Source organism: Chelmon rostratus, chromosome 20 (genome assembly GCF_017976325.1).
Source record: "Chelmon rostratus isolate fCheRos1 chromosome 20, fCheRos1.pri, whole genome shotgun sequence".
Classification (NCBI taxonomy): domain Eukaryota; kingdom Metazoa; phylum Chordata; class Actinopteri; order Chaetodontiformes; family Chaetodontidae; genus Chelmon; species Chelmon rostratus.
In genome coordinates, this window is record NC_055677.1 from 385,001 (window position 1) to 409,346 (window position 24,346).

General features: G+C 42.6%; 1 protein-coding gene across 7 annotated transcripts in view; it reads left to right on the forward strand.

Moving 5' to 3' along the window:
* Positions 1-24,346, forward strand: part of LOC121624140 (receptor-type tyrosine-protein phosphatase mu-like) — a 130,410-nt gene that overhangs the window by 78,341 nt on the left and 27,723 nt on the right. For 2 of the 7 annotated variants that reach the window (XM_041961760.1, XM_041961764.1), the window contains 6 exons: positions 1-85; positions 3,279-3,311; positions 10,383-10,501; positions 11,992-12,066; positions 12,537-12,563; positions 16,685-16,875. The exon at positions 1-85 is cut by the window's left edge and continues 48 nt beyond it. In XM_041961760.1, the coding sequence (XP_041817694.1) occupies positions 1-85; positions 3,279-3,311; positions 10,383-10,501; positions 11,992-12,066; positions 12,537-12,563; positions 16,685-16,875 (530 nt within the window). The remainder of the gene's footprint in view (positions 86-3,278; positions 3,312-10,382; positions 10,502-11,991; positions 12,067-12,536; positions 12,564-16,684; positions 16,876-24,346) is intronic. The other 5 variants (XM_041961762.1, XM_041961765.1, XM_041961763.1 and 2 more) reach the window with 3 other exon arrangements.

Below are 24,346 nucleotides of genomic sequence, written 5' to 3' on the forward strand. Positions count from 1 at the left end.
ACACGGTGAAGATCGCTGGATCCATCGCCGGCATCCTGCTCTTCATCATCATCTTCCTTGGAGTCATCCTGCTGATGAAGAAACGGTAACAATACTACAAACACACACACACACACATCTTAATCAAACAGCGTTACACACACACACCCACACCCACTAAGAGTTAGTTTAGTTAGTTAGTGTTGGTTTGTCAGGTGACTGCAGAGCTTCGGGAACCACGTTCACCGTGTTTTCTTTCTTTCCTGTCACTTTAAAAAGCGTTTCACCCGGCATCCGGTCTCTGCTCAGTGTTTCTTCAGTTTCAGTCTTCAGCTGTCCGTTTGACCGGTTAGCTTCACGCAGTGGGAGTTAGTGGTGACTTTTGGGTCCATGATGGAAATGAATGTTAATTAGATTCTCACATGCGGTGACTAGAAAGCCAGAAGAAGACCTGGCAGTTAATGGTAGTAAATGGTTGTTAATTAGTAGCCTGTAGCATTCTGTAGTAGTTTATGTTAATTAAAGGTAATTAATAATAGCTAGTGTTATTGTACAGGTATTAATGAGTAGAGCCTCTGCTGCAGTACTAATACTGTAATACTGGTATTATTTTATACTAAATGCATATAAATAAATTTACATCAAAAACACAATCATGTCCACACACACACACACACACACACACACACACACACACACACACAGTGACAGTGAGGATGAGGAGGATGAATAATGGAGCAGATTGCAGCAGTAATCACCATTAAACTATATGTGGATCGACTTTATTCTCCGACATCAAACACACCCCCCCGCTGAGACGCGCACACACACACACACACACTTAAACACACAGAGAAATGCTTCTGTGTTTGGAGAACGTCGACGATAAGAGAGAAATTTAGATGAAAGAGCGTTTTATTCTTTGTTTTTTTTTCAGTCGCCTCGAGCAGAATGGCTTCAGGCTACACACACATTTATATAAAGAGCAAGAGTGTGTGTGTGTGTGTGTGTGTGTGTGTGTGTGTGAGCGTGTGTGTGTGTGTGTGCGTGCGTGCGTGTGTGTGTGTGTGTGCGCGTGTGTTTGTGCGTGCGTGTGTGTGTGCGCGTGTGTGTGTGTGTGTGTGTGCGCGCGTGTGTGTGTGTGTGTGCGTGCGTGTGTGTGTGTGTGTGTGCGCGCGTGTGTGTGCGCGTGTGTGTGTGTGTGTGTGCGTGCGTGTGTGTGTGCGCGCGTGTGTGTGTGTGTGTGTGTGTGTGTGTGCGTGCGTGTGTGTGTGTGTGTGTGCGCGTGTGCTAAGTTTCAGTCAGACTTGTCTGTCGGGTCGATCGAGCTCTGATCTCTCTTACAGATATTAGAGAGAGAGGGGCGGTCGTTCGGTCTCTAATGAGCTTTTTAATGTTGGCGGGGTGCGTTTGATTTCCACTCTGTGAGCAGACAGAGGTCAGACTCATTACAGCAGCAGAGTGGAAACAGGAAGCAGGATGTTTCAGCTCTGGCTGGCTGCAGGGTGATCAGACACAGTAACCTTCCACCGCTCAGAACTAGTTTTTGTAGGACAGCGTGTTGCTACGCCCTGGATGCAGCTGATAGGTGGAGCGAATTCACCACCTGCGACCAGGTAGTTCTGAGGTAACAGAGAAAGCTGACATGTGATCAGCGGGTGACTGAAGGATCATTACATCATTCCTTTAACAGAAGGATTTAATTTGCTCACCACGTCGTAGGAAATGTGGAACACGGAGAGGCCACGTCACCTCCATCATGTCTCTGAGGTTTCAGAATCACAGAGGAGAAAAGCTCTGCTGCACATGAACATCATGTTCCATGTGTTACCAGCAAAATATAACCTAAAGTATCAAAAGTAAAAGTACTCACACGTTGAATTGTCGCTTTCAGGGCTAAATTACGAAGATCCCAAAAATATGTTTTAGTGTGCACGAATGATGAGTTATCATCTTGTGCAAGAAGAAACAAACCTTTAAACCAAACTAGTGACAGATCATTTTCACTGTGACCTGCGTTCAACAGGTGACTGCAGACACCTGTGACCTCCACACAAACTCCAGCCTGTAACGAGGCGTCATATTTTATAAGTAGATCAAAGGAGCTGCAGCTGTCAGATACGTGTAAAAGTACAATATTTACCTCTGAAACGTACGACACCAAGACCAAGGCAGCAGGAAGTGATCACCTGCTGATCCTCTCTGACAGAAACTGACCTGAAATCAGCACAGAGTCAATATATTTACTGTCTGAGCTCATCAGCTTCAGTGATTTCTGTAAATATCTGATGATTCTGAATCTGATGCAGCAACACGTTTCAAACCAGTCGGGACAGAAGCAACAACAGAAACACCTCCAAAAACACCTGCGTGGAACATTCCACAGGTAAACAGGTGTCTTTCCATCACTGCTGGGGAGGAAACTGTGATCGTCTCACAGCGTCTCTGACGTTCACTCTGAGGGTTCTTTGAACGTCACATTCGAGCTCGAAGAATAAAGTCATGATTAAAAGTTCTGAATGTGACATCTGGAAAATCTGAGCAGCTGTGAAGCCGACAAATCCATAAAAAATGTGTTTATGATGGTTGACTCAGTGTAACTGATCGTTTTTATCTGTTAATTGATTCTTAATTGAGCTCAGTGATACAACATGAAATCTGAGCGTGGCTGGTCCTCATTCAGCTGTGACGCTGTGTTTCTGTTAATCCTGCACACGGTGAAAACTCAGATTACATCTTTGAATCAGCCTGAATGGAAACACTGAACCTCCAGATTGTTTTGTCCAGTGACAATTCTAATAAAGTTTGTTCAAACAAGATCACGGCTTCCTCGACGGTGCCGACAAACAGAAAAGCAGCGTCAGTTCCTGCAGAGAACAGAAAGTGAGAAGATAAGACAGGGTCTCCGTCAGACCACAACATGGAAAATAAACTGACTTCTTTAGGACAGAAGAGACCGCCGAGCTGATCAAACTGCAGACAGACCTCCAGCTGATCGTCCCACAGGTTATTGATTGATCAGGTGATCTGTCGCAGGTTGTGACTACCATTGGTTCTCTCGGTCTCTTCTATTCACACGTTCTCCTCCAATCAGACGTGTCCCCTCCCCCTCACACTTTGATGGACTCCTTTTACCAGCCAATCACCACTCTCCACTCCTCCACCTCCACACAGAATAATTTAACTCATCTGTTTTTTCTCCTTTTGAGACATTAATCTGTTGTTTTTCCTTTTTCTGTTTTTCTGTTTTTCTTTCCCTCCATTCCATCCCTCCCTCTGCTCCGCCCCCCACCACTCAGACGAAGAACTTATCACTCCTACACTTACTACCTGTAAGTAATCTGTTTGACCTCTGACCTCTCACCTGTAACCTTCACCTTCACCTTAACATCAGACCTCAACACCCGAACACCTGAAAGGCTGAGCTCCAAATGTGCCCTGCCTCTGATCCCTGATCCCTGATCCTAAACCTCTGATCCCTGAACCTAAACCTCTGATCCCTGAACCTAAACCTCTGATCCCTGAACCTAAACCTCTGATCCCTGAATCTAAACCTCTGATCCCTGAACCTAAACCTCTGATCCCTGAGCACATCATCCACCTGTAAGTAATCATTGTCATTGCTAGGCATTAACCTTTGACCTCTAACCCTTAGTTCAGGTCTTAATATGTGTCATCTACATGCTCTGACCCCAGACCTTAACCGTGATACCTGACCCCTTTACTTTCCCTTCATTGATGCTAACCTTCACTATAAATGTGAACCCATAGCTTAGCTCTTTGCTCTAGCCCCTGGGCTTTGAACCCTGGTAGATTATGCATTTTTATTCAATTAACCTCTATGACCTCTGAGCCATTACATTAAGCAACAGCCTGACATTTTCACTGAAAACACTGACCCTCACCTTCACCACTGATTTTAACCTTTAACATTACCCTCCCCCAACCCCTTGTCTTTGCCCCTCGACCTTTAACCTTTGGTGCAGATCCTATTAGTGACTAATATGTTTCAACTCACGCTGTTCTGCAGGGACATAGAGGACAGTCACACTCAGAAGCTTTAAGCACATCATTAGTGTTTCCCCTCACAAAGATACGAATCACTTCTTCTCCCTGGGGGGTCTTCCCGAGTTCTTGTCACCAGTAACAACAATCTTTAAATCTGGCAACCAACTGCAGGCCAATCAGTATCCGAGATAGCAGAGAGATGGACTTTTGCACTGCATCACAGCACCTTTCTTAGCTTGATGCTGTAACACCGAATTTCCCCCAGCTGGGGATTGATAAAGTTTATCTTATCTTATCTTATCTTATCACTCTAGAGAAATGGCTAACTGCTTCTTTATGGACAAGGTTCAATCATTTTTAGACAAGGGTGGTGTTGGTGCTTTGTATTTAGACCTTTGACATCAACTTTAAATCATGATGTCCCCTTCTCTAAGTTATCTTCCGTCAAATCCCAGACGGTCAAGATAAAGACTCACATGTACGCCGATGACGCTGTAATATATATATGCACACTAACAACAGCGTTACAAACAGCCAAGGTGCCTCCATCCAATGACCCGTGTTACCGAACGGTTAAACCACTGCTGTCTACAGCCTAATGTGTCAAAAACCATTAGCATGTGTTTCACAAGGAGAGCTAACCATGCTGTTGATTGTGTCCAAGCTCTTGTCCAAAGCTCAGGCTATGAAAAGGTCAAATACAAGCTAACGAATTTCAGATTCATGAGGAATTATGTGTCAGCCGAGGCTGCGAGGATGTGCGTGAATGCTGTGATCATATCGCACCTGACCGAGCAGAATCCTAGAATCATTCTATAAGCTAACCATGAAAACCCTGGACAAGAGAGGTTTTCACTGCGGTCACATACTGAAAGACTCCTGAGCTGAGAAACCTGATCAAGCATGTAAATATAGTTTCATCTGTCAAATCCTTCCCGGCTCCGCTGCCCTCCACTCCGCTGCTTTCAGTCAATCTGCTTCAGTTACAGCAGCACATGAATGGAACGCTGCTCCAGTCCGTCCACAGCAGGACGAAGACGTCCACGTCCAGTCCGTCCAGATACAGCCTGAACGCTGCTCGGCTGTCCTCGGTGCTACCGTCGTCCTGCGTCTTAGAAATGTCTCGTCCTGTCGTCCTTTGTTTTGTCTGTCTGTCTTTTTGTGGCGTTTGTTTTGTGGCGTTTGTTTCTGCTCGTGTTTGTTTGCTTCTGTTTGACGTGTTTTACGTCAGCGTTATTCTTTTAAAAGTGATTTTCGGCTGCCGCCGTCACATCTGGCCAGCGGCTACACATGAAAACTAGCATCTTGGCAAACTCTGGCGGATTCACAGTGACGTCCATTCACATGCACTGACCCCGAGAAATAAACTGAACAAATTATTTTACCCGTCACCTCAAACTTTGACCTTTGACCTCAGACTTTTAACCCCAAATTTGTTTATCTTCTACTCTGAACTCTGACCCCTGACCTTAACCATAAACCTGGCCCCTGCATTTACCCAGAAATCACTGCTGCACCACCTGTAACGCAGTCCCTAACCCTGTCAGGCAGTCAGTCAGCAGGTCCCATTGTTTAACCTGCAGCGCTATTGGATGGTAAATGTGTTTATAGGTGCGTCCATCAGGCCATGAACTCACACAACCTGCAGAGTTAAACCGTAACTTCATCCACTCCTCAATCCCCGACCCTGGACCTCTGACCTTTCACCTTTTGTTCGGGTCCGTTAACGTGTTAATCTGTCTATTTCTACACGATGTGAACGCCGCATTGTTTTCACCTGTGACATCTGAGCTCTGAACCACGATACAGGCTGCATTTACCTTCACCTGACCTTCACCACAATCCCAACCCGTAACTGGACGCCAACCACCGGGGGCTGCCTGGCGTCTGTCTGGAGGGTCCAGCAGCACCTCTTCTGTTTGCTTGAACACTTGTAGCAGCTAGCAGCTCTTTCGCCGCAGCGTCCTTGTGTTTAGGATTCGCTCTGGTTAGCTCGCGGCGTCCTGTACATCAGCTGCAGCCTCAGCCAAGCGATGGCTTGACTGGATTCCAACATGCCTCCAGTTTCTGCCTCCTGATTGGCTGAACGCTGAGCGGATGCTTCTGTTTCCTGTTTCTGATCCGACAAGTAAAAATAAAAACAGTGAAACTCGGCTTTTTGATCAATACGTTTGTGAGATGGAGGAGAGAAACCTGAGTTTCCCCTCCAGGGTTAGAGCTGAATTATCTCGAACCGACGCCTCCTCAGGGAGACAGGAAGTACTCACGCACTCCTCCTCAGGTCACTGTGTGTGTGTGGAAGAGCTGCTTTACATCAACACACACACATTAAACTGGTCCAGTGTGTGTGTTTGCACGCAGGTCAAGTCAAACAATAGAACACAAAAGCCAAATAAATGAAGTGATCACAGAGACTGAGCTTTATTACAAACACTGAACCCCGAAAACTTTCTGCCTCATCGACAAAAAAAACAAAAAGTATCTGTTCACAGACACAGAGTCAGTTACATGTTCCTAAAGGAGGCTGAAAGGGTGGGATTTAATGTGTGTGTGTGTGTGTGTGTGTGTGTGTGTGTGTGTGTGCATGTGTGTGTGTGTGCGTGTGTCTGTGTGTGTGTGTGTGTGCATGTGCAGTGGAGCAGGGTTAATAGAATTAGCTACGTGTAATAAACCTGTCTGATCAGATGATCGTTACAAGGAGACACACACACACACACACACACACACACACACACACACTCTGACATCCATTACCACTAACAGCATTGTCCTGTCGCTCATTAGATTAGCATAGATTAGCCTTGACGTGCATCTGTGTGCGTTATTGTTAAGTGTTGCTAAATCAATCAACCCCCAACACCTCGCTGATGATGTCATGACACACACACACACACACACACACGCGCACACACACACACGCACACACACACACACACGCACACACACACACACACACACACACACAGTCAGCCTCCATTGAAATCAGATATGAAAACATATAAAAGCTGTTTTGCGACAGTGTTTTCTTGGTAAAGTGAGGTTACCTCCTGCTCTCGCTCTGTTCACTCATCTCCTTAGAAACAGAGAGTGTGTGTGTGTGTGTGTGTGCAGGGGCCAGAGGTCAAAGGTCAGGACAGCTGATTGTGAGAGAGGTCGGCTCGGCTCTGCAGGAAAATGAAAAGAGACACAAACACACACATCAAAGATAAAAAATACTCAAGTCTATTGAGAAAACCTTCTGAGTTTCTCTGTGGACGTTTTTAGTCTCTGTGTGGACGTTTGTTGTCTCTTTGTGGTCTTTTCTGTCTCTTTGTGGTCTTTTTGTCTCTTTGTGGACGTTTTTTGTCTCTGTGGATGTTTTTAGTTTCTTGGTGGTCTTTTTTGTCTCTTTGTGGTCTTTTTTGTCTCTGTGTGGTCTTTTTAGCCTCTTTGTGGACATTTTTCGTCTCTTTGTGGACGTTTTTTGTGTCCGTGGTTTCTTCTAACCAGCAGCAGACAGGTTTGTGCAGCGAGGACGAGGTTGTGTTGTGTAGTCTCTTTGTGGTCTTTTTTGTCTCTTTGTGGATGTTTTTTGTCTCTTTGTGTCTTTTTTGTCTCTGTGGTCTTTTTAGCCTCTTTGTGGGTTTTTTTGCCTCTTTGTGGTCTTTTTTTGTCTCTTTGTGGACATTTTTTGCCTCTTTGTGGTATTTTTTGTCTCTTTGTGGACGTTTGTAGTTTCTTTGTGGTCTTTTTTGTCTCTTTGTGGCCTTTTTTGTCTCTTTGTGGACGTTTTTTGTCTCTTTGTTTTCTTTTTAGTCTCTTTGTGGACATTTGCAGTCTCTTTGTGGTCTTTTTAGCTTCTTTGTGGACATTTTTAGTCTCTGTGTGGACATTTGTAGTCTCTTTGTGGACGTTTTTTGTCTCTTTGTGGTCTTTTTTGTCTCTTTGTGGTCTTTTTTTGTCTCTTTGTGGACATTTGTAGTCTCTTTGTGGACGTTTTTTGTGTCCGTGGTTTCTTCTAACCAGCAGCAGACAGGTTTGTGCAGCGAGGACGAGGTTGTGTTGTGTAGTCTCTTTGTGGTCTTTTTTGTCTCTTTGTGGACGTTTTTACTGTCTGTGGACGTTTTTAGTCTCTTTGTGGTCTTTTTTGTCTCTTTGTGGTCTCTTTTGTCTCTTTGTGGACGTTTGTAGTTTCTTGGTGGTCTTTTTAGCCTCTTTGTGGACATTTGTAGTCTCTTTGTGGACGCTTTTTGTCTCTTTGTGGTCTTTTTTGTCTCTTTGTGGACATTTGTAGTCTCTTTGTGGACATTTGTAGTCTCTTTGTGGTCTCTTTTGTCTCTTTGTGGACGTTTTTAGTTTCTTGGTGGTCTTTTTTGTCTCTTTGTGGACATTTGTAGTCTCTTTGTGGACATTTGTAGTCTCTTTGTGGTCTTCTTAGCCTCTTTGTGGACATTTGTAGTCTCTTTGTGGTCTTTTTAGCCTCTTTGTGGACATTTGTAGTCTCTTTGTGGTCTTTTTAGCCTCTTTGTGGACATTATTAGTCTCTTTGTGGACGTTTTTTGTCCCTTTGTGGACGTTTTTTGTCCCTTTGTGGACGTTTTTTGTGTCCGTGCTTTCTCCTAACCAGCAGCAGACAGGTTCGTGCAGCGAGGACGAGGTTGTGTTGTTGCTGCTCGTCTGTTCAGGTCTGAATCAGAGAAGAAGAGATGCTGCAGGTTTTTACTGTCTGACTGAACCACAGAAGAAGAAATAGGTGACATGAGGGGGAGGAGGGCAGCCTCGCCTCAGGGCGCTTTCACCATCCTCCATGTTAACCCCAACACACACACACACACACACACACACACACACACACACATTCAGCTGCTTTCACTGATGTCTTACTTTTCAGTGTAAAAGCCTGTTCTTTATTTTTATTTATATATTTCAACATTTTTTCCTTTTTCCATTTTCAGGTCAGGGTTAAACTTTCCTCTGCGTGCGTGTGTGTGTGCGAGTGTGTGTGAGTGTAGTGTGCGTGTGTGTGAGTGAGTGTGTGTGTGTGTGTGTTTGTGAGTAATTGGACAAATGGATGTTTTTTTATTCACACACTCGGAATAGAAAGATAGAAAATACATCGAGCTGGAAACGGACAGTGTTTTTCTGTGTGTGTGTGTGTGTGTGTGTGCGTGTGTGCGTGTGTGTGTGTGTCTCTGTGCCTGTGTGTGTGTGGAAAGACAGATGATGTGGATGGATGGACGACAGGATGAAAGGATGTTTTTAAAGAAGTTATTTTTTCCTCTGCAGTGGTTCAGAGCTCAGTGAGCAGATGAAGAGACGATACAGATGGTGGAGATGTTTAAAGATAGAGACGAGGAGAAGAAGAAAAGTGAAGTCTGCACAGAAACAGAAGTCGAACGAGATCAGAGATAAATAAACAAAATATCGATGACCGTTCAGCTCTGGATGATAGAGTTAGCACGTTGTCGTTTCGTTAACGAGGCGTGAATATAAGAACAATGAAAACACATTCACTGATAGCTCAGCCCGAGAGACCAGCATCACCACCAACGAGCACCCAAGGCTTCAGACCTGTCGTCTGAGAGCAGGACAAATGTCTCATTTATACCACCTTAACTGTCCAAATACATATTACAACCCGCTGACCACCTTAACAGAGAAGTGTAGCCTCAATAACCTGCTCAGACCACCTAATGAAACAACATACTCATACCACCTTAAAACTGATGAAAAGAAATAGAGCAGCGAGACAGTTAACAGAAAATGCAGCCGTAAACCCCACATACCACCTTAACTAAGATAAACATTATAATCTGCTCATTCTACCTTAAAAAAGAAAACATAAAGATGAAAACTCACCCCATACCACCTTAAGAGGCCAAGTCCAGAGAGTATATCTAAATAAGACAGAAGTGTGTGTGTGTGTGTGTGTGTGTGTGTGTGTGTGTGTGTGTGTGTCCACCACCACCACAGGCAAAAGACACCATGGACAGACAGACAGACAGACAGACAGTCAGTCAGACAGTCAGTCAGTCAGACAGACAGACAGACAGACAGTCAGTCAGACAGACAGACAGACAGACAGAAAATGGTTTGATGTTGTTTTTTGTGTTCGAGCTTCAGAACCAGAACCAGAACCAGAACCAGAACTCGCTCAGCTCCATGTTTCCGTTCTTCTCTCAGTCACCTTTATTTCCTTCTCATCGTTAGTATTTCATTTCTTTTATGATTATGTTTCCTGTATGCAGAAGATAGAAAGCAAAAAAACAAATGATCTAAATCTCTTATTATTATTTTCTTCTTCTGTGGTGACGCAGGTTAGAAACGGTGCGTTCAGGGGCGCTCAGTGTTTCGCCTTTTAAAGTTGTCCACTCATGCAGAAAAGTGAAGAAGTGAATGCTTCTCTGTCTCTGCAGGAAGCTGGCGAAGAAGAGGAAGGAAACTCTGAGCTCCAGACAGGAAATGACTCTGATGGTCAACAACTCCCAACACACAACAATGGTGGACACACACACGCACACACTGAACGGACGCAGTGAGTACACCACGACACACACACACATACACAAAACACACACACACACATACACAAAACACACACAGGTGGAGCATGGCGTGAGTTCAGGCCACGGAGGTCGCGCTCAACTGGCGTTCTCGCTTCATTGGCTGATGGATCAGCTGATCTGGAAGCAGCCCGCATCAGCTGACAAATCAGCTGATTCTCGGCTTGCGCCTTATTGGCACATCTCAAACAGAGCGCTCTATTGATGATGTCATAGCCTGCTTACCTGTTTACCCGCCTCCACCCGCAGCTCCACCTCTCTCTGTGTCTCAGTGTCATTTCTGTTGTCATTGAAGCTGCTCTGATCTGTCCCCTGTGCCCACAGACAGACAGGTCCCAGATCAGAGACATAACATACGCTGTATGTTGTTCAATTAACTGAGACGAGATGAGACGACAGATGAGACAACGAGTTGAGACAAAGATGATAGAGATCAATGAGAAGAGAGACAGAAAAGATGAGACACAAGAGAAATTAGAAAAGACAGAAGAGAAAAAAGACATCTTTCAGTCTGTCTTTAATGCTGTGTTACAGACAGACAGGTGGACAGAGAGACAGACGGACGGACGGGTCCATCTGTCCTGTTTGTACAAACAGTACTGATGAATGAAGAACCGCACGTCTCTTCACGTCTCTTCACATCTCTTCACATGTCTCCTGTTGCTTTACGTATCTTCACATGTCTTCACGTCTCTCCACATGTCTTCACGTCTCTTGATATCTCTTCATGTCTTCACATGTCTTCCCGTCTCTTTACGCTTCTTTACGTATCTTCACGTGTCTTAAAGTGTCTTCCTCTCTCTTTCCATCTCTTCACGTATGTCTCCCATCGCTTTACATGTCTTCATGTCTCTTCACGTCTCTTCACATGTCTCCCATCTCTTCAAGTCTCTTTCCGTCGCCACGTATCGTCACATGTCTTCCTGTCCCTTTCTACCTCTTCAGATCTCTTTCTGTCTCTTCACATGTCTCCCATTTCTTCAAGTCTCTTTTCGTCTCTTCGTGTGTCTTCCCGTCCACCACATACAGTTTTCTTTTTGTCTTCATTGGACGCGTCTGCTGTTCCGAGCTGATGTGACTGCAGGTCATATGACTGAATGTTTCATCGTGCAGCGAGTGTCAGAGCGGCGGCCAGAGGGCAGAGCTGGATGATGGAGGGATGATGGAGGTCTAGAGGACGAAGGAGTCGACCTTCCCTCAGGCTTTCGCCTCCTCTGAGCTCCTCCGGCAGACACAATGTCTTCTTCTGCTGCTCTTTCTTTATTCTTTGACTCTTTCTTGTGCTGCTCTGTATAAGAATCATCTTTGTGAGTCAGAGTAAACTACAGTGTGTGTTCAGTGATCATGATGATGATGATGATGATGATGATGAAGGAGCTGTTGCCACAGCAACAGTGACGTGTTTTAATAGTTTCTTCACTTGAACTTTCATTCAAAGAGTTATTGTTGTTTCTCTGTGCAGCTGTGTCGTCTCCGTCCTCCTTCACCCTGAAGACAAACACCATCAGCACCACCGTCCCCAACTCCTACTATCCAGGTAAGAGACACACCTGTCAGTGTCCAAGCTGCTGCCATCACACACAGACACGCTTTGATTGGCTCATGTAGGACGAGCGTTCCGGGAGGAGTCCTCGCGGAGCTCCTCGCTCCTTTAACTCCTCGTTCAGGAGTCATTTTAACTGGTGCAGCAGCAGGATCTGTAAGAGACGCGCAGCGGTCCTGACCTGGAACTGACACGTTGAACGGGACGCAGTGGAACTGGTTCAGTCTGGTTCAGTCACGGCTCACGTCTGGTCCTGTACTACCAGAGTCCAGCCGAGTGTGCTCACATCTGAGTCAGCTGGACGTGTACAGAGATGTAGGAAGCTGACTTTCCCTTCTTCACCTTTTCTTTCCCTTTGTCCTGCCTGTCTGTCTGTCCGTGCCTGTCTGTCCACCTCTACGTCTGTGTCTCTGTCTCTCTCCCTGTCTGTCTGTCTCTCTGCTGCTGATGTGTCCTGATGGCAGATCCCTTCGTACCGACGGCCATTCTGGGTGAGACACTTTTCTTTTCTTTCCTCTGTAGGACAGAATAACCTGCACAGGTAGACAGACAGGAAGTAGACAGACAGACAGGGAGTGGACAGACAGGTGAGCCAGAGAAGAGAGAGACGGGTGAAAGGATAGAGATGAGAATGGACAGAGTGAGAAAGAGAAAGAGAGAGTGATACTTTGGCTTCCATCCATCCCTGCTTGCTTCTCGTTCGGCTGCTTTGGATTTCCTGGGTTTTGGTTTGTTTGTTTGTTTGTTTGTTTGTTTGTTTGTTTGTTTTTAGAGTTCAGGTTGTTGTTTTCTCCATCTTATTGATTTATTTGTATCTGTGAGTTTTTCTTTTACTTTCGTAGTCGTGCTTTAAGTTTTCTCTTTTGTTTTTCTTCTGTTTTATTTGTTTTTATTTATTTTAATATGTTTTGTTTTTGTGTAGTTTTTCTCATTTTGAATCAGGGTATTTTTGATTTCTTTCATTCTTATTTTATTTTTGTTCTTAATTTACTTTTATTTCTCACACTATTCGTTATTTATCTTTTTTTTTTTGTTTGTTTTTGAAACGACGGTGGGCTTCACTCCATCCCCGCATCCACAACATTCCTGCGTGTCGTGTTGACGTCACGTCTGTCTGTGACCTCCGACTTCTGCATGGACACAACACGCCCACGTGGACTGGGGGGAGGAACACAAAAAGATAATCAATGGAACCAGAATCAACCGATCAGTCAGTCAGAGGGCCCGTTAGCCGCTTGTTTTACTCCCTGGACGTCTTGGTTGTGATTCTTGGTTGAAATCTTTACTTAACATGAAATGACCAAGACGCTAAACTAAACTTAAACATAAAATCAGGGTTCAAAGCTGTGCTGAGCTAGCTCGCCATTAAAAATCTCAGACCTTTAACTTTGATCACATACAGAAGAAGAACAGTGACTCAGCTTAAAGGCCACTCCCAAAAACAAGCGTTCAGGAGGTCAGCTTCATCCATCCAGGGGCCCAGATAACCAAACGTTTAGAGACAATGTGCCGTTTTGGTTACAGTTCAATTAAAGAAGTCATTTAAGGATCCAAATCAAACGTCGAGTTAAAACACAACAGTTCGTCCGGCTTCGGTCAGGCTGACCGAGCTCGCCTGCCACCCGTGAGCTCGGTGTGTATTCCTACACTGCAGGAGGCCGCTCAGCTACTGTAAAGTGATGCTTTCATTGGTGAGATCGCTGAAATGTGAAGGTGAACGTATATATTTATATATATTTACGGCCAAAAGCACAAATCCACGGTGCTCTCTTAGGTCCCAGAAGGCGTAAAGCTAATTGGTGCCGACGAATTTGTGGTTCTCTTTGGACGGCTCAGAGCTCGGTGTTCTTGGTTAAACGCTGTAAGTAAACACTGGCAGACATGACGTGTTGACTTCAGTAATGTTTCCATGAAACCACCATCTCTCTCTGAACTGAACAAAGTGTTTTAGGATTTGAACCGACTGCAGGTGGAAAACAAACAAATGTTACCACCGAACATAGAGTTTAAGGTTTATTTAGATGAAAAACCTCCTGAAATAATGAGACTGATCCGCTGCAGTGACTTTTGAGCAAGGCACACTGAGCTGATGTAGCCGTTTGTTTCCTGACAGTAAAAGTAATCACGCCCAGGGCTGAGCCTCGTTGTGCTCGTAGAAAGTGGAAAACCTCCGGTTGTTGTACCACATTTTGTATCTGTTAAAACTCCATGTTACCAGTTCAGGCTAAACTCAGACACTAGCTGCTGTGCTAAATGTGATCCTAGGCTAATTTAATATCCAGGTGAAGGAAGGCAAACACTGAAAGCATACTTTCACATAAATTCCTGTTTCTCCTCTCTCCTCAGGCTAGCTAAAATGTCTTCAGCCGGGGGGTTCTGACCTTAGCCAAAGCTACAAGGCCTACACTTAGGGTACAGTTAGCCACATTAGCCAGGTTGCTGCTAGCTGTTACAAGGTCAAATAGAGCTACTACAGTGCTAGGAGCTAGTTCCTGTTTGATTCATGCTAGCTGTGTGTTAGCCGTAGACTGGCTTAAGTCCAGGCTAAAGCTAAAGCTAAAGTTGTTGCTTATACCCTGTCTCCTCTCTCTTCTTCTTCTCTTCTACCTTTCTCTGTGTAAAGTGCCCATTAATGGTAAGTGGTTAAATCTGGGGCTCAGGGGGGGGACTCGTGCTGGGGGGTGTCTGTCACCACTACGCATGGAGCCACATCCACCACCGCTGTGATGTCATTAGTTAGCGTGGCCATGCCTTATTTTTACCCCATGTGAAATTGTGACATCACAATCCTCAACTCCTCCCACCATTTCACCTTGAACCAATCAGGTTTCAGCTCTGCCCATCTCTATTTCTCTGATTGGTTTCCGTCTTTGTTGTCATGGTCGTCTCATCTGGCCTCCTCTCTCCAATCCATTACCACCACCTTCATCACATTGTCAATCTTCCTCACCCTCGCCATGACTGGTTGGGCTGTTTGCAAACGAGAGTTTCTGATTGGTCAGTCAGCCCCCAGGCTAGCCAATAAGAACAGAGCTAGAGAGTGTAGTGGAAGGTATGTCTGCAGAGTCTTGGTTGAAATGTTCTAGTCAGAGTCCTGGACGTTTGTTTGAGGGTAAAACCAGTTTACCAAAGAGTTTGTTTTGTTCCAGGACCCTGAACTCTCTGCTCTTTTCACACTGCAGCTCCAAGAACCTGGGCCACATTTGGACCAGTACTCATGCCATGCTATACTGGATCTGGACCAGTGCTGGTACATGTTCTACTAAATCTGGACCAGTACTCATACCATGCTGTACTGGATCTGGACCAGTGTTGATACATATTCTGCTGGATCTGGACCAGTATTGATACTTGCTGTACTAGATCTGGACCAGTACTAACGCCATGCTGTACTGGATCTGGGCCAGTACTCATACATTTGCTACTAGATCTGGACTAGTACTCATATTATTCTGTACCGGTTCTGGACCACCACCTAGGTCCTATCCTAAAATGAACTCTGATTGAAGCCATATTTTTGGTCAGATTATTGATTATTGGCAGCAGTATGAAAAGAAACTAGCGCCAATCACCATCCTCTCTCCAGTCATGTGATTTGATGTCACATGTGTGCCATTTATCTGTGTTGTCCTGGTAACAACATGGTAGCTGTGGATCAGGGCTTGTTTCTGTCGGATCATTTTCAATTGTTGAGAAGATTCTTGTTCTTCATTTGGATCCGCCGCTAGGTTCAACAGAGTGGTCGCTTGTCTTCCGGGGGTCCACACGCGAACAACAACAATAAAAAAAAACGTTTAAAATCACGGTATCAATAAGACGAGAAATAATTATAACAGATTAGACCTGAACTAATTTAAAGCTGAGCAGATGCTGTACGATTTTATTCAACTTTGACTTTGTTGTTTTGTCGTTTCACTTCCTGTCTACACAGGAAGTTGGAGTATGTCGTGTTGTGTAAGATGACACCTGCTGCTTATGATGATGTGTTTGCCATGTTGGCAAAATCAGATCACCGAGCGACTCAAACTGCCCAAAATTTCTGACCTGCCAGAATCTCATCCGATCAGCCTGATCGCTGATCGTTCTGGGAATCTGTCAGCCGTTTCGGCCCCCCTTAAAACTGACGAAGCCAGTTCAGTGTAGTTCTTAGATTAGTCACAACGATCCATTCAGGATTTTAAAAAAGTGTTTCCTGTCTACAGCGTCTGCCCAGAATTAAGACGAGACGAAAGAACTTGATCTGTTTTAAATTAAACTAAACGTAACTGAGACAAAACTGAATTTTAACAAACTAAAAGAAAACTGTTGTTGACGAGTTCAAGCCCAAACCTGATCTCACGAGAAGAAGTGTGTTCACACACGTGATTCACAAATATTAGACCTGTGGCTCTGGCTCATTGTTTATCAGTGTAAATGAGTCTGGATTCTGACCCGGGTCAGTCCGGTCCGGTCCGGTCCGGTCCATGCCATCCAACATGAACATACATCATATGTGTGTGTGTACTGAGTGTTCATGTGTGTCTGTCCAGCTGTCTGCTGACTACAGCCTCAGTCTGACCTGTTTATTGTCATATTCTGTCTTCTGTTCTTCCTCCTCCTCCTCCTCACCTAGATGACAGCCACACTATGACCAGCGAAACCAGTAGCCTGGTCCAGTCCCACTATAAGCAGCGGGAGTCGGAGCGGGAAGCGTTGCCCTATCAGACGGGTCAGCTGCACCCAGCCATCCGAGTGGCCGACCTGCTGCAACACATCACGCAGATGAAGTGTGCCGAAGGTTACGGCTTCAAGGAGGAGTATGAGGTGAGGTGGATGCTTACACATCTGCACAAACATCGTACTCATAAACAAACATCGTACACAGAAACAAACATCGTACAGAAACAAACATCGTACACAGAAACAAACATCAGAAACAAACATCAGAAACAAACATCGTACACAGAAACAAACAACGTACACAGCAACAAACATCGTACACAGAAACAAACATCTTAAACAAACATCGTACACAGAAACAAACATCGTACAGAAACAAACATCAGAAACAAACATCGTACACAGAAACAAACATCGTACTCATAAACAAACATCATACACAGAAACAAGCATCTTAAACAAACATCGTACTCATAAACAAGCATCGTACTCATAAACAAACATCGTACACAGAAACAAACATCGTACACAGAAACAAACATCGTACAGAAACAAACATCAGAAACAAACATCGTACACAGAAACAAACATTGTACTCATAAACAAACATCGTACACAGAAATAAGCATCAGAAACAAACATCGTACTCATAAACAAACATCGTACGAAGAAACAAACATCAGAAACAAGCATCAGAAACAAACATCGTACTCATAAACAAACATCGTACACAGAAACAAACATCGTACACAGAAACAAACATCAGAAACAAGCATCAGAAACAAACATCGTACTCATAAGCAAACATCGTACACAGAAACAAACATCGTACAGAAACAAACATCGTACAGAGAAACAAACATCATAAACAAACATCATAAACAAACATCGTACACAGAAACAAACATCAGAAAAAAACATCAGAAACAAACATCGTACACAGAAACAAACATCGTACAGAAACAAACATCGTACAGAGAAACAAAAATCGTACACAGAAACAAACATCAGAAAAAACATCAGAAACAAACATCGTACACAGAAACAAACATCGTACAGAAACAAACATCGTATAGAGAAACAAACATCGTACACAGAAACAAACATCAGAAACAAACATCAGAAACAAACATCGTACACAGAAACAAACATCGTACAGAAACAAACATCGTACAGAAACAAACATCGTACACAGAAACAAACATCGTACTCATAAACAAACATCGTACTCATAAACAAACATCGTACTCAAACAAACATCAGAAACAAACATCGTACACAGAAACAAACATCGTACTCATAAACAAACATCGTACAGAAACAAACATCGTACAGAGAAACAAACATCGTACACAGAAACAAACATCAGAAACAAACATCAGAAACAAGCATCAGAAACAAACATCGTACACAGAAACAAACATCGTACAGAAACAAACATCGTACTCATAAACAAACATCGTACTCATAAACAAACATCATACTCATAAACAAACATCGTACTCAAACAAACATCGTACACAGAAACAAACATCGGACACAGAAACAAACATCGTACACAGAAACAAACATCGTACAGAAACAAACATCGTACACAGAAACAAACATCGTACTCATAAACAAACATCATACTCATAAACAAACATCGTACTCAAACAAACATCGTACACAGAAACAAACATCGGACACAGAAACAAACATCGGACACAGAAACATCAGAAACAAACATCGTACACAGAAACAAACATCGGACACAGAAACAAACATCGGACACAGAAACAAACATCGTACACAGAAACATCAGAAACAAACATCGTACACAGAAACAAACATCGTACTCATAAACAAACATCGTACAGAGAAACAAAAATCAGAAACAAACATCGTACACAGAAACATCAGAAACAAACATCGTACACAGAAACAAACATCGTACACAGAAACAAACATCGTACACAGAAACAAACATCAGAAACAAACATCGTACACAGAAACAAACATCGTACACAGAAACAAACATCGTACAGAAACAAACATCATAAACAAACATCGTACACAGAAACAAACATCGTACACAGAAACAAACATCGTACAGAAACAAACATCATAAACAAGCATCGTACACAGAAACAAACATTGTACACAGAAACAAACATCAGAAACAAACATCGTACACAGAAACAAACATCGTACACAGAAGCAGAGCCCTGATCTCCTTCACAGAAACTGCCCCCAGCCAGTGGTTTAGGTACATGGACGACACCTGGGTCAAAATTAGAACACAGGAAGTGGAAGCTGTTACAGATCACATGAATGCAGTGAGCGGCAACATAAAGTTCACTCAGGAGGATGTTAAAGGAAACAGTCTGGCCTTTCTGGATTGTGCAGTGTACATTGAGGATGACAGAAACCTCAACATCGAAGTCTACAGAAGTATTACGGGTTTGAAAGAGGAGTGAAAGAAGCCATCCATGTCAACACTGAACTGAGGGGGTGGCCTAAGACACCACATATCAGCCACTTACACTGCTGTACTCAGACCACTCCCAAGGCAGCTCAACAGCCATTCACACCAAGAGCCAGGTGACCCCGATGAGTCACATGATGGTCAGGCAGAAAACCCCCACCCCTTCACACCAGGACCCACCCATTGTAGTCCGTCGACCCATTAACACCCTGGCCCATGTGACCATAATGACTCTCACATGATAGCTTGGCAGGTCCATGACCCTGCAAGAGGATAAATACCTGAGACTTCCCACCAGTCAGTAAGAACTGAAGAGGCCTTTTGGATGACGAGCAAAACGTCTTCGAGAACCTCAAACAAGTCCAGTTATCTTTTGGAAAAACTTTAGAAAAAAACAAACATTGTCCACGACGACAAACATCATAAACAAAAAGTGCACAGAAGCAAACAAAAAAACATCGTACACCGCATCAAACATCGTATACAGAAACAAACAAAAAAACATCGTACACAGAAACAAACAAAAAACATCGTACACAGAAACAAACATTGTACACAGAAACAAACAAAAAAACATCGTACACAGAAACAAACATCGTACACAGAAACAAACATCGTACACTTAAACAAACATCGTTCACTTAAACAAACATCGTACACTTAAACAAACACTGTACACTTAAACAAACATCGTACACAGAAACAAACAAACATCGTACACTTAAACAAACTCGTACACAGAAACAAACATCGTACACTTAAACAAACATCGTACACTTAAACAAACATCGTACACTTAAACAAACATCGTACACAGAAACAAACATCGTACACTTAAACATGCATCGTACACTTAAACAAACATCGTACACTTAAACAAACATTACACTGGGAAGGTCTCTTTCACTGGATTTCATCTTTATGTCAGATACAGTAATCAGCTGCCAGCAGGAGGCGCTGTTACAGAGAGTCCTGATCAGTGTACCTGAAGAAGAAAACACACCTCAGTAACAACACGCCAACAGCCTCACCAGCGACACAGTTCATCATCGATTCATCGTTTATTATTCAGTCTCTGAAATGTCAAACTTCTCAGACCTTTGGTTTGTCCAACCAACGGTCCACAATCCAAAGAGATTGGGTTTATTTTGAAACACTGAAAAAAACAAACGGATCAATCACGTGAGCAATTAATTGATTATTTCAAAATATTGATGATTATCAATTCATTGATTAATTGTTTCAGCACTAATCACCAGCAGTGGGAGTGGAAAGGCGAGGAGGAGGAGTGAATAACACGAAGAATCAGACAGTAAACACACCAGTGACGTTCAATAACAGCAGCGGTTTCTGTGCAGACTGTGTGTGTGTGTGTGTGTGTGTGTGTGTGTGTGTGTGTGTGTGTGTGTGTGTGTGCGTGTGTGTGTGTGCACTCCACATGTTTACCCATTTTCATCAGTGGAGAAACTTACTAATGGATGTTACTTACCTGAACACACACACACATGGACATACATTATAGATCTTCCCTCCAGCTAATGGGCCAAAGCAGGGAATAGCTTGTATATATGCGTGAGTGTGTGTGCGTGTGTGTGTGTGTGAGTGTGTGTGTGAGTGAGTGTGTGTTCAGGTCTGGTTGCCTGCTAGTGGGCTGCCCTCAGGCCTAATCCATTATAAATACTGAATACACACACATACACACACAGTACTTTCTCCCTCCATTTGCAGAAAGTTAGCGGTGAGGAGTTCTTCCAGTGTGTCTGTCGCACTCTCCGTCCGTCCGTCTGTCTGTCTGTTAAATGAGGTTTTCAGTCCGGTACGTTTCCATGCACACCAGTATGTCTCAGCTCTGCTCGGGTGTTTTTTTTTTTGCTGGTCTGACAGAAACCAGGATGCAGGTTTGTGATCAGCTCTGCAGTCACCATCAGACAGTATCTGATGATTTCCTGGATCGTGTTCGTTGCTCCTGACGATACTCATCTAAACCTTAAACTTACATTTATTTTCTCCTTGTTTCCTCACAGATGCAGCAAAACACTGCAAAACAAATAGTCACATGACAACATCTTCATTCCTGAAACTGTGAGATCATCCTGTAAATTCTTATTTTAAAGATATGATTATTTGTTGTACATATTTTCAACGTGCAGTGAAATGAGAAAATTAAGATTTAAAAAGCAAAACCTTTATTTATAAAGAATGTCCAGAACCAAAAATGAAATCCAAAGAAAAAGTGAGATGAAAAATATCTATAAGTAATTAAGGAATTAAAAATCTTTGTGTTTGCGTTGTGTGGAATTATTGTGAAATGTCGTTTCATTCTGCATCATAGCAGTTTATTTTAGCTTGTTTTATTTTATGAGGCCACTTTTCATCACAGAGTTATCTGATTGGTTTCACTTTGTCCTGAATGGGTGCAAACATCATGTCTTCATACTAAAGAAGCTTTAAGTCTGAGAAATCAACTGATCCCACATGTTATATTATTTTACTGAAAATGAAATATTCCAACCCGAAAAGCTCAACTGTGAAAGTTTGACATGTCTTGATCACATCCCCAAAAGAGACATCTGGATCTGATTTCTTATTTGTTCGTTGCTCTAACTTTAACAGACTGGTCATACTGGTGTCACTGGAAACATCTTCATGGTTGAAATGTGCTTTAATTCTGATCCAAATGCTGAAATGCTGGTTTTGTTTGTAATCTAACACTGTTTTATTGTAGCCCAGGACCACGTGATGAGTCCGATGTTTCTTTAATGTTAAATAGGATCTGTCCTACGAGCAGCTCCGATGGCTCATTTGTTAGTTTGGAAATTACTTTTCAGTCATTTGTTACTGAATCATGTGCTCATTCATTAGCGTCTATGGGAGAAGATTTGGGCCACATGAAAAGACAAGTTTCATTAATGCAAGTTCTGACTTCCTCTCAGGATTTTCAGCATAAAGTTGGGATTTTCAAAATAAATGTGAGATTTAAAAGGAAAAAAGGTTGAAATTGTTTCTTTTGGTTTTTATCCTTCTCTGTGGATTATAAAACAGACTCCTGTCCAGTGATTGATCTACTAATTGATTACTGATGTTCAGTAGTGAGTGAAGTAAATCTGATGAATAATGAGCAGACATCCAGCTGATGATTGTTATCTCCCTCCATGCTTCTCCTTTACTAATTAATCTGATTGGACAGCTTAACGAGGTAAGACACCTTCTTGGTTTTCAGATTCTAAACATCCTGTGTTCTTGTCAAGTAGATTAGAGACTAGATGTCAGCTAACACCCAACACACACACACACAACAGCACTGTATCTGAATGTCTGATGTCTGTTAGCTTAGATTCACATAGCCACAGTTTGTATTAGCATTACATTTAAGTCACAGAGGTAAGATTCGCTTTCTGTGGGAGATGAATGCACATGTTTGAGGTGTGACAAACCCAGACAGTGTTTTAACAAAACTTCCTGCTGTTCTGACGGTCCTTCAGGAAACCTCGAACATAGTTAAAACATAATCTACATTTTTTGATTCTACATATTTTTTCCTCCTGATGGTTCAACAAGTCTCCCAGAGCAGCAGGAAGCGCCGTTAAGGCACCTTCTGTAGGTGTTTATCTTTTACAGAAACGGATGGTCACCACTGTGACTGGAACGTGGCATTGATGCTAACACACCATGTTTCTCTGCACTTCCTTCAGTCAACATCAGCTTCCATCCTTCTGTTGCTAACAGCCAGACGAGCATGTTTGTTTGAGCGAAAACATTGCACAAGATGCTGTTTGATTGTTTTTGGATTGATGATGATTAAGGGAAGCAGGAAAAGGTTCTCCTGCATTTGGTTTCATTCTCAGTCAATTCTTTTATTCCAACTATACATCTAACACACAACTAACACAAACCTGATGACTCATTATTATTAATGAGCAACTATCAGTGACAAAGGTTTGTGTATAGTATACAGTGGAGTATAATATGTAGTGGAGTATAGTATATAGTGGAGTATCGTATACAGTGGAGTATAGTCATATATTGTGGAGTATAGTATACAGTGGAGTATAGTCGTATAAAGTGGAGTATAATATATAATGGAGATAGTATGTAGTCGAGTATATAGTGGAGTATAGTTGTAATTAGTGGAGTATAGTCATATATAGTGGAGTATAGTATGTAGTGGAGTATATAGTGGAGTATAGTCGTATATAGTGAAGTATAGTCGTATAAAGTGGAGTATAATATATAATGGAGATAGTATGTAGTCGAGTATATAGTGGAGTATAGTTGTAAATAGTTGAATATAGTCATATATAGTGGAGTATAGTCGTATAAAGTGGAGTAAAGTATGTAGTGGAGTAGAGTATATAGTGGAGTATAGTTGTATATAGTGGAGTATAGTATACAGTGGAGTATAGTCATAATATAGTGGAGTAGAGTATATAGTGGAGTATAGTCGTATATAGTGGAGTATAGAATGTAGTGGAGTAGAGTATATAGTGGAGTATAGTCCTATATAGTGGAGTAGAGTATATTTGGAGTATAGTTGTAATTAGTGAAATATAGTCATATATAGTGGAGTAGGGTATATAGTGGAGTATATTCGTATAAAGTGGAGTATAGTATGTAGTGGAGTAGAGTATATAGTGGAGTATAGTCATATAAAGTGAAGTATAGTATGTAGTGGAGTAGAGTATATACTGGAGTATAGTTGGATATAGTGAAGTATAGTATACAGTGGAGTATAGTAGTATATAGTGGAGTATAGTATATAGTGGAGTGTAGTCATATAGTGGAGTATAGTATATAGTGGAGTATAGTATATGGTGGAGTATAGTCATATAGTGGAGTATAGTATATAGTGGAGTATAGTCATATAGTGGAGTATAGTATATAGTGGAGTATAGTATATAGTGGAGTATAGTCATATAGTGGAGTATAGTGGAGTATAGTCATATAGTGGAGTATAGTCATATAGTGGAGTATAGTGGAGTATAGTCATATAGTGGAGTATAGTCACATAGTGGAGTATAGTATATAGTGGAGTATAGTCGTATATAGTGGAGTATAGTCATATAGTGGAGTAGAGTATATAGTGGAGTATAGTCGTATATAGTGGAGTATAGTCATATAGTGGAGTATAGTATGTAGTGGAGTATAGTA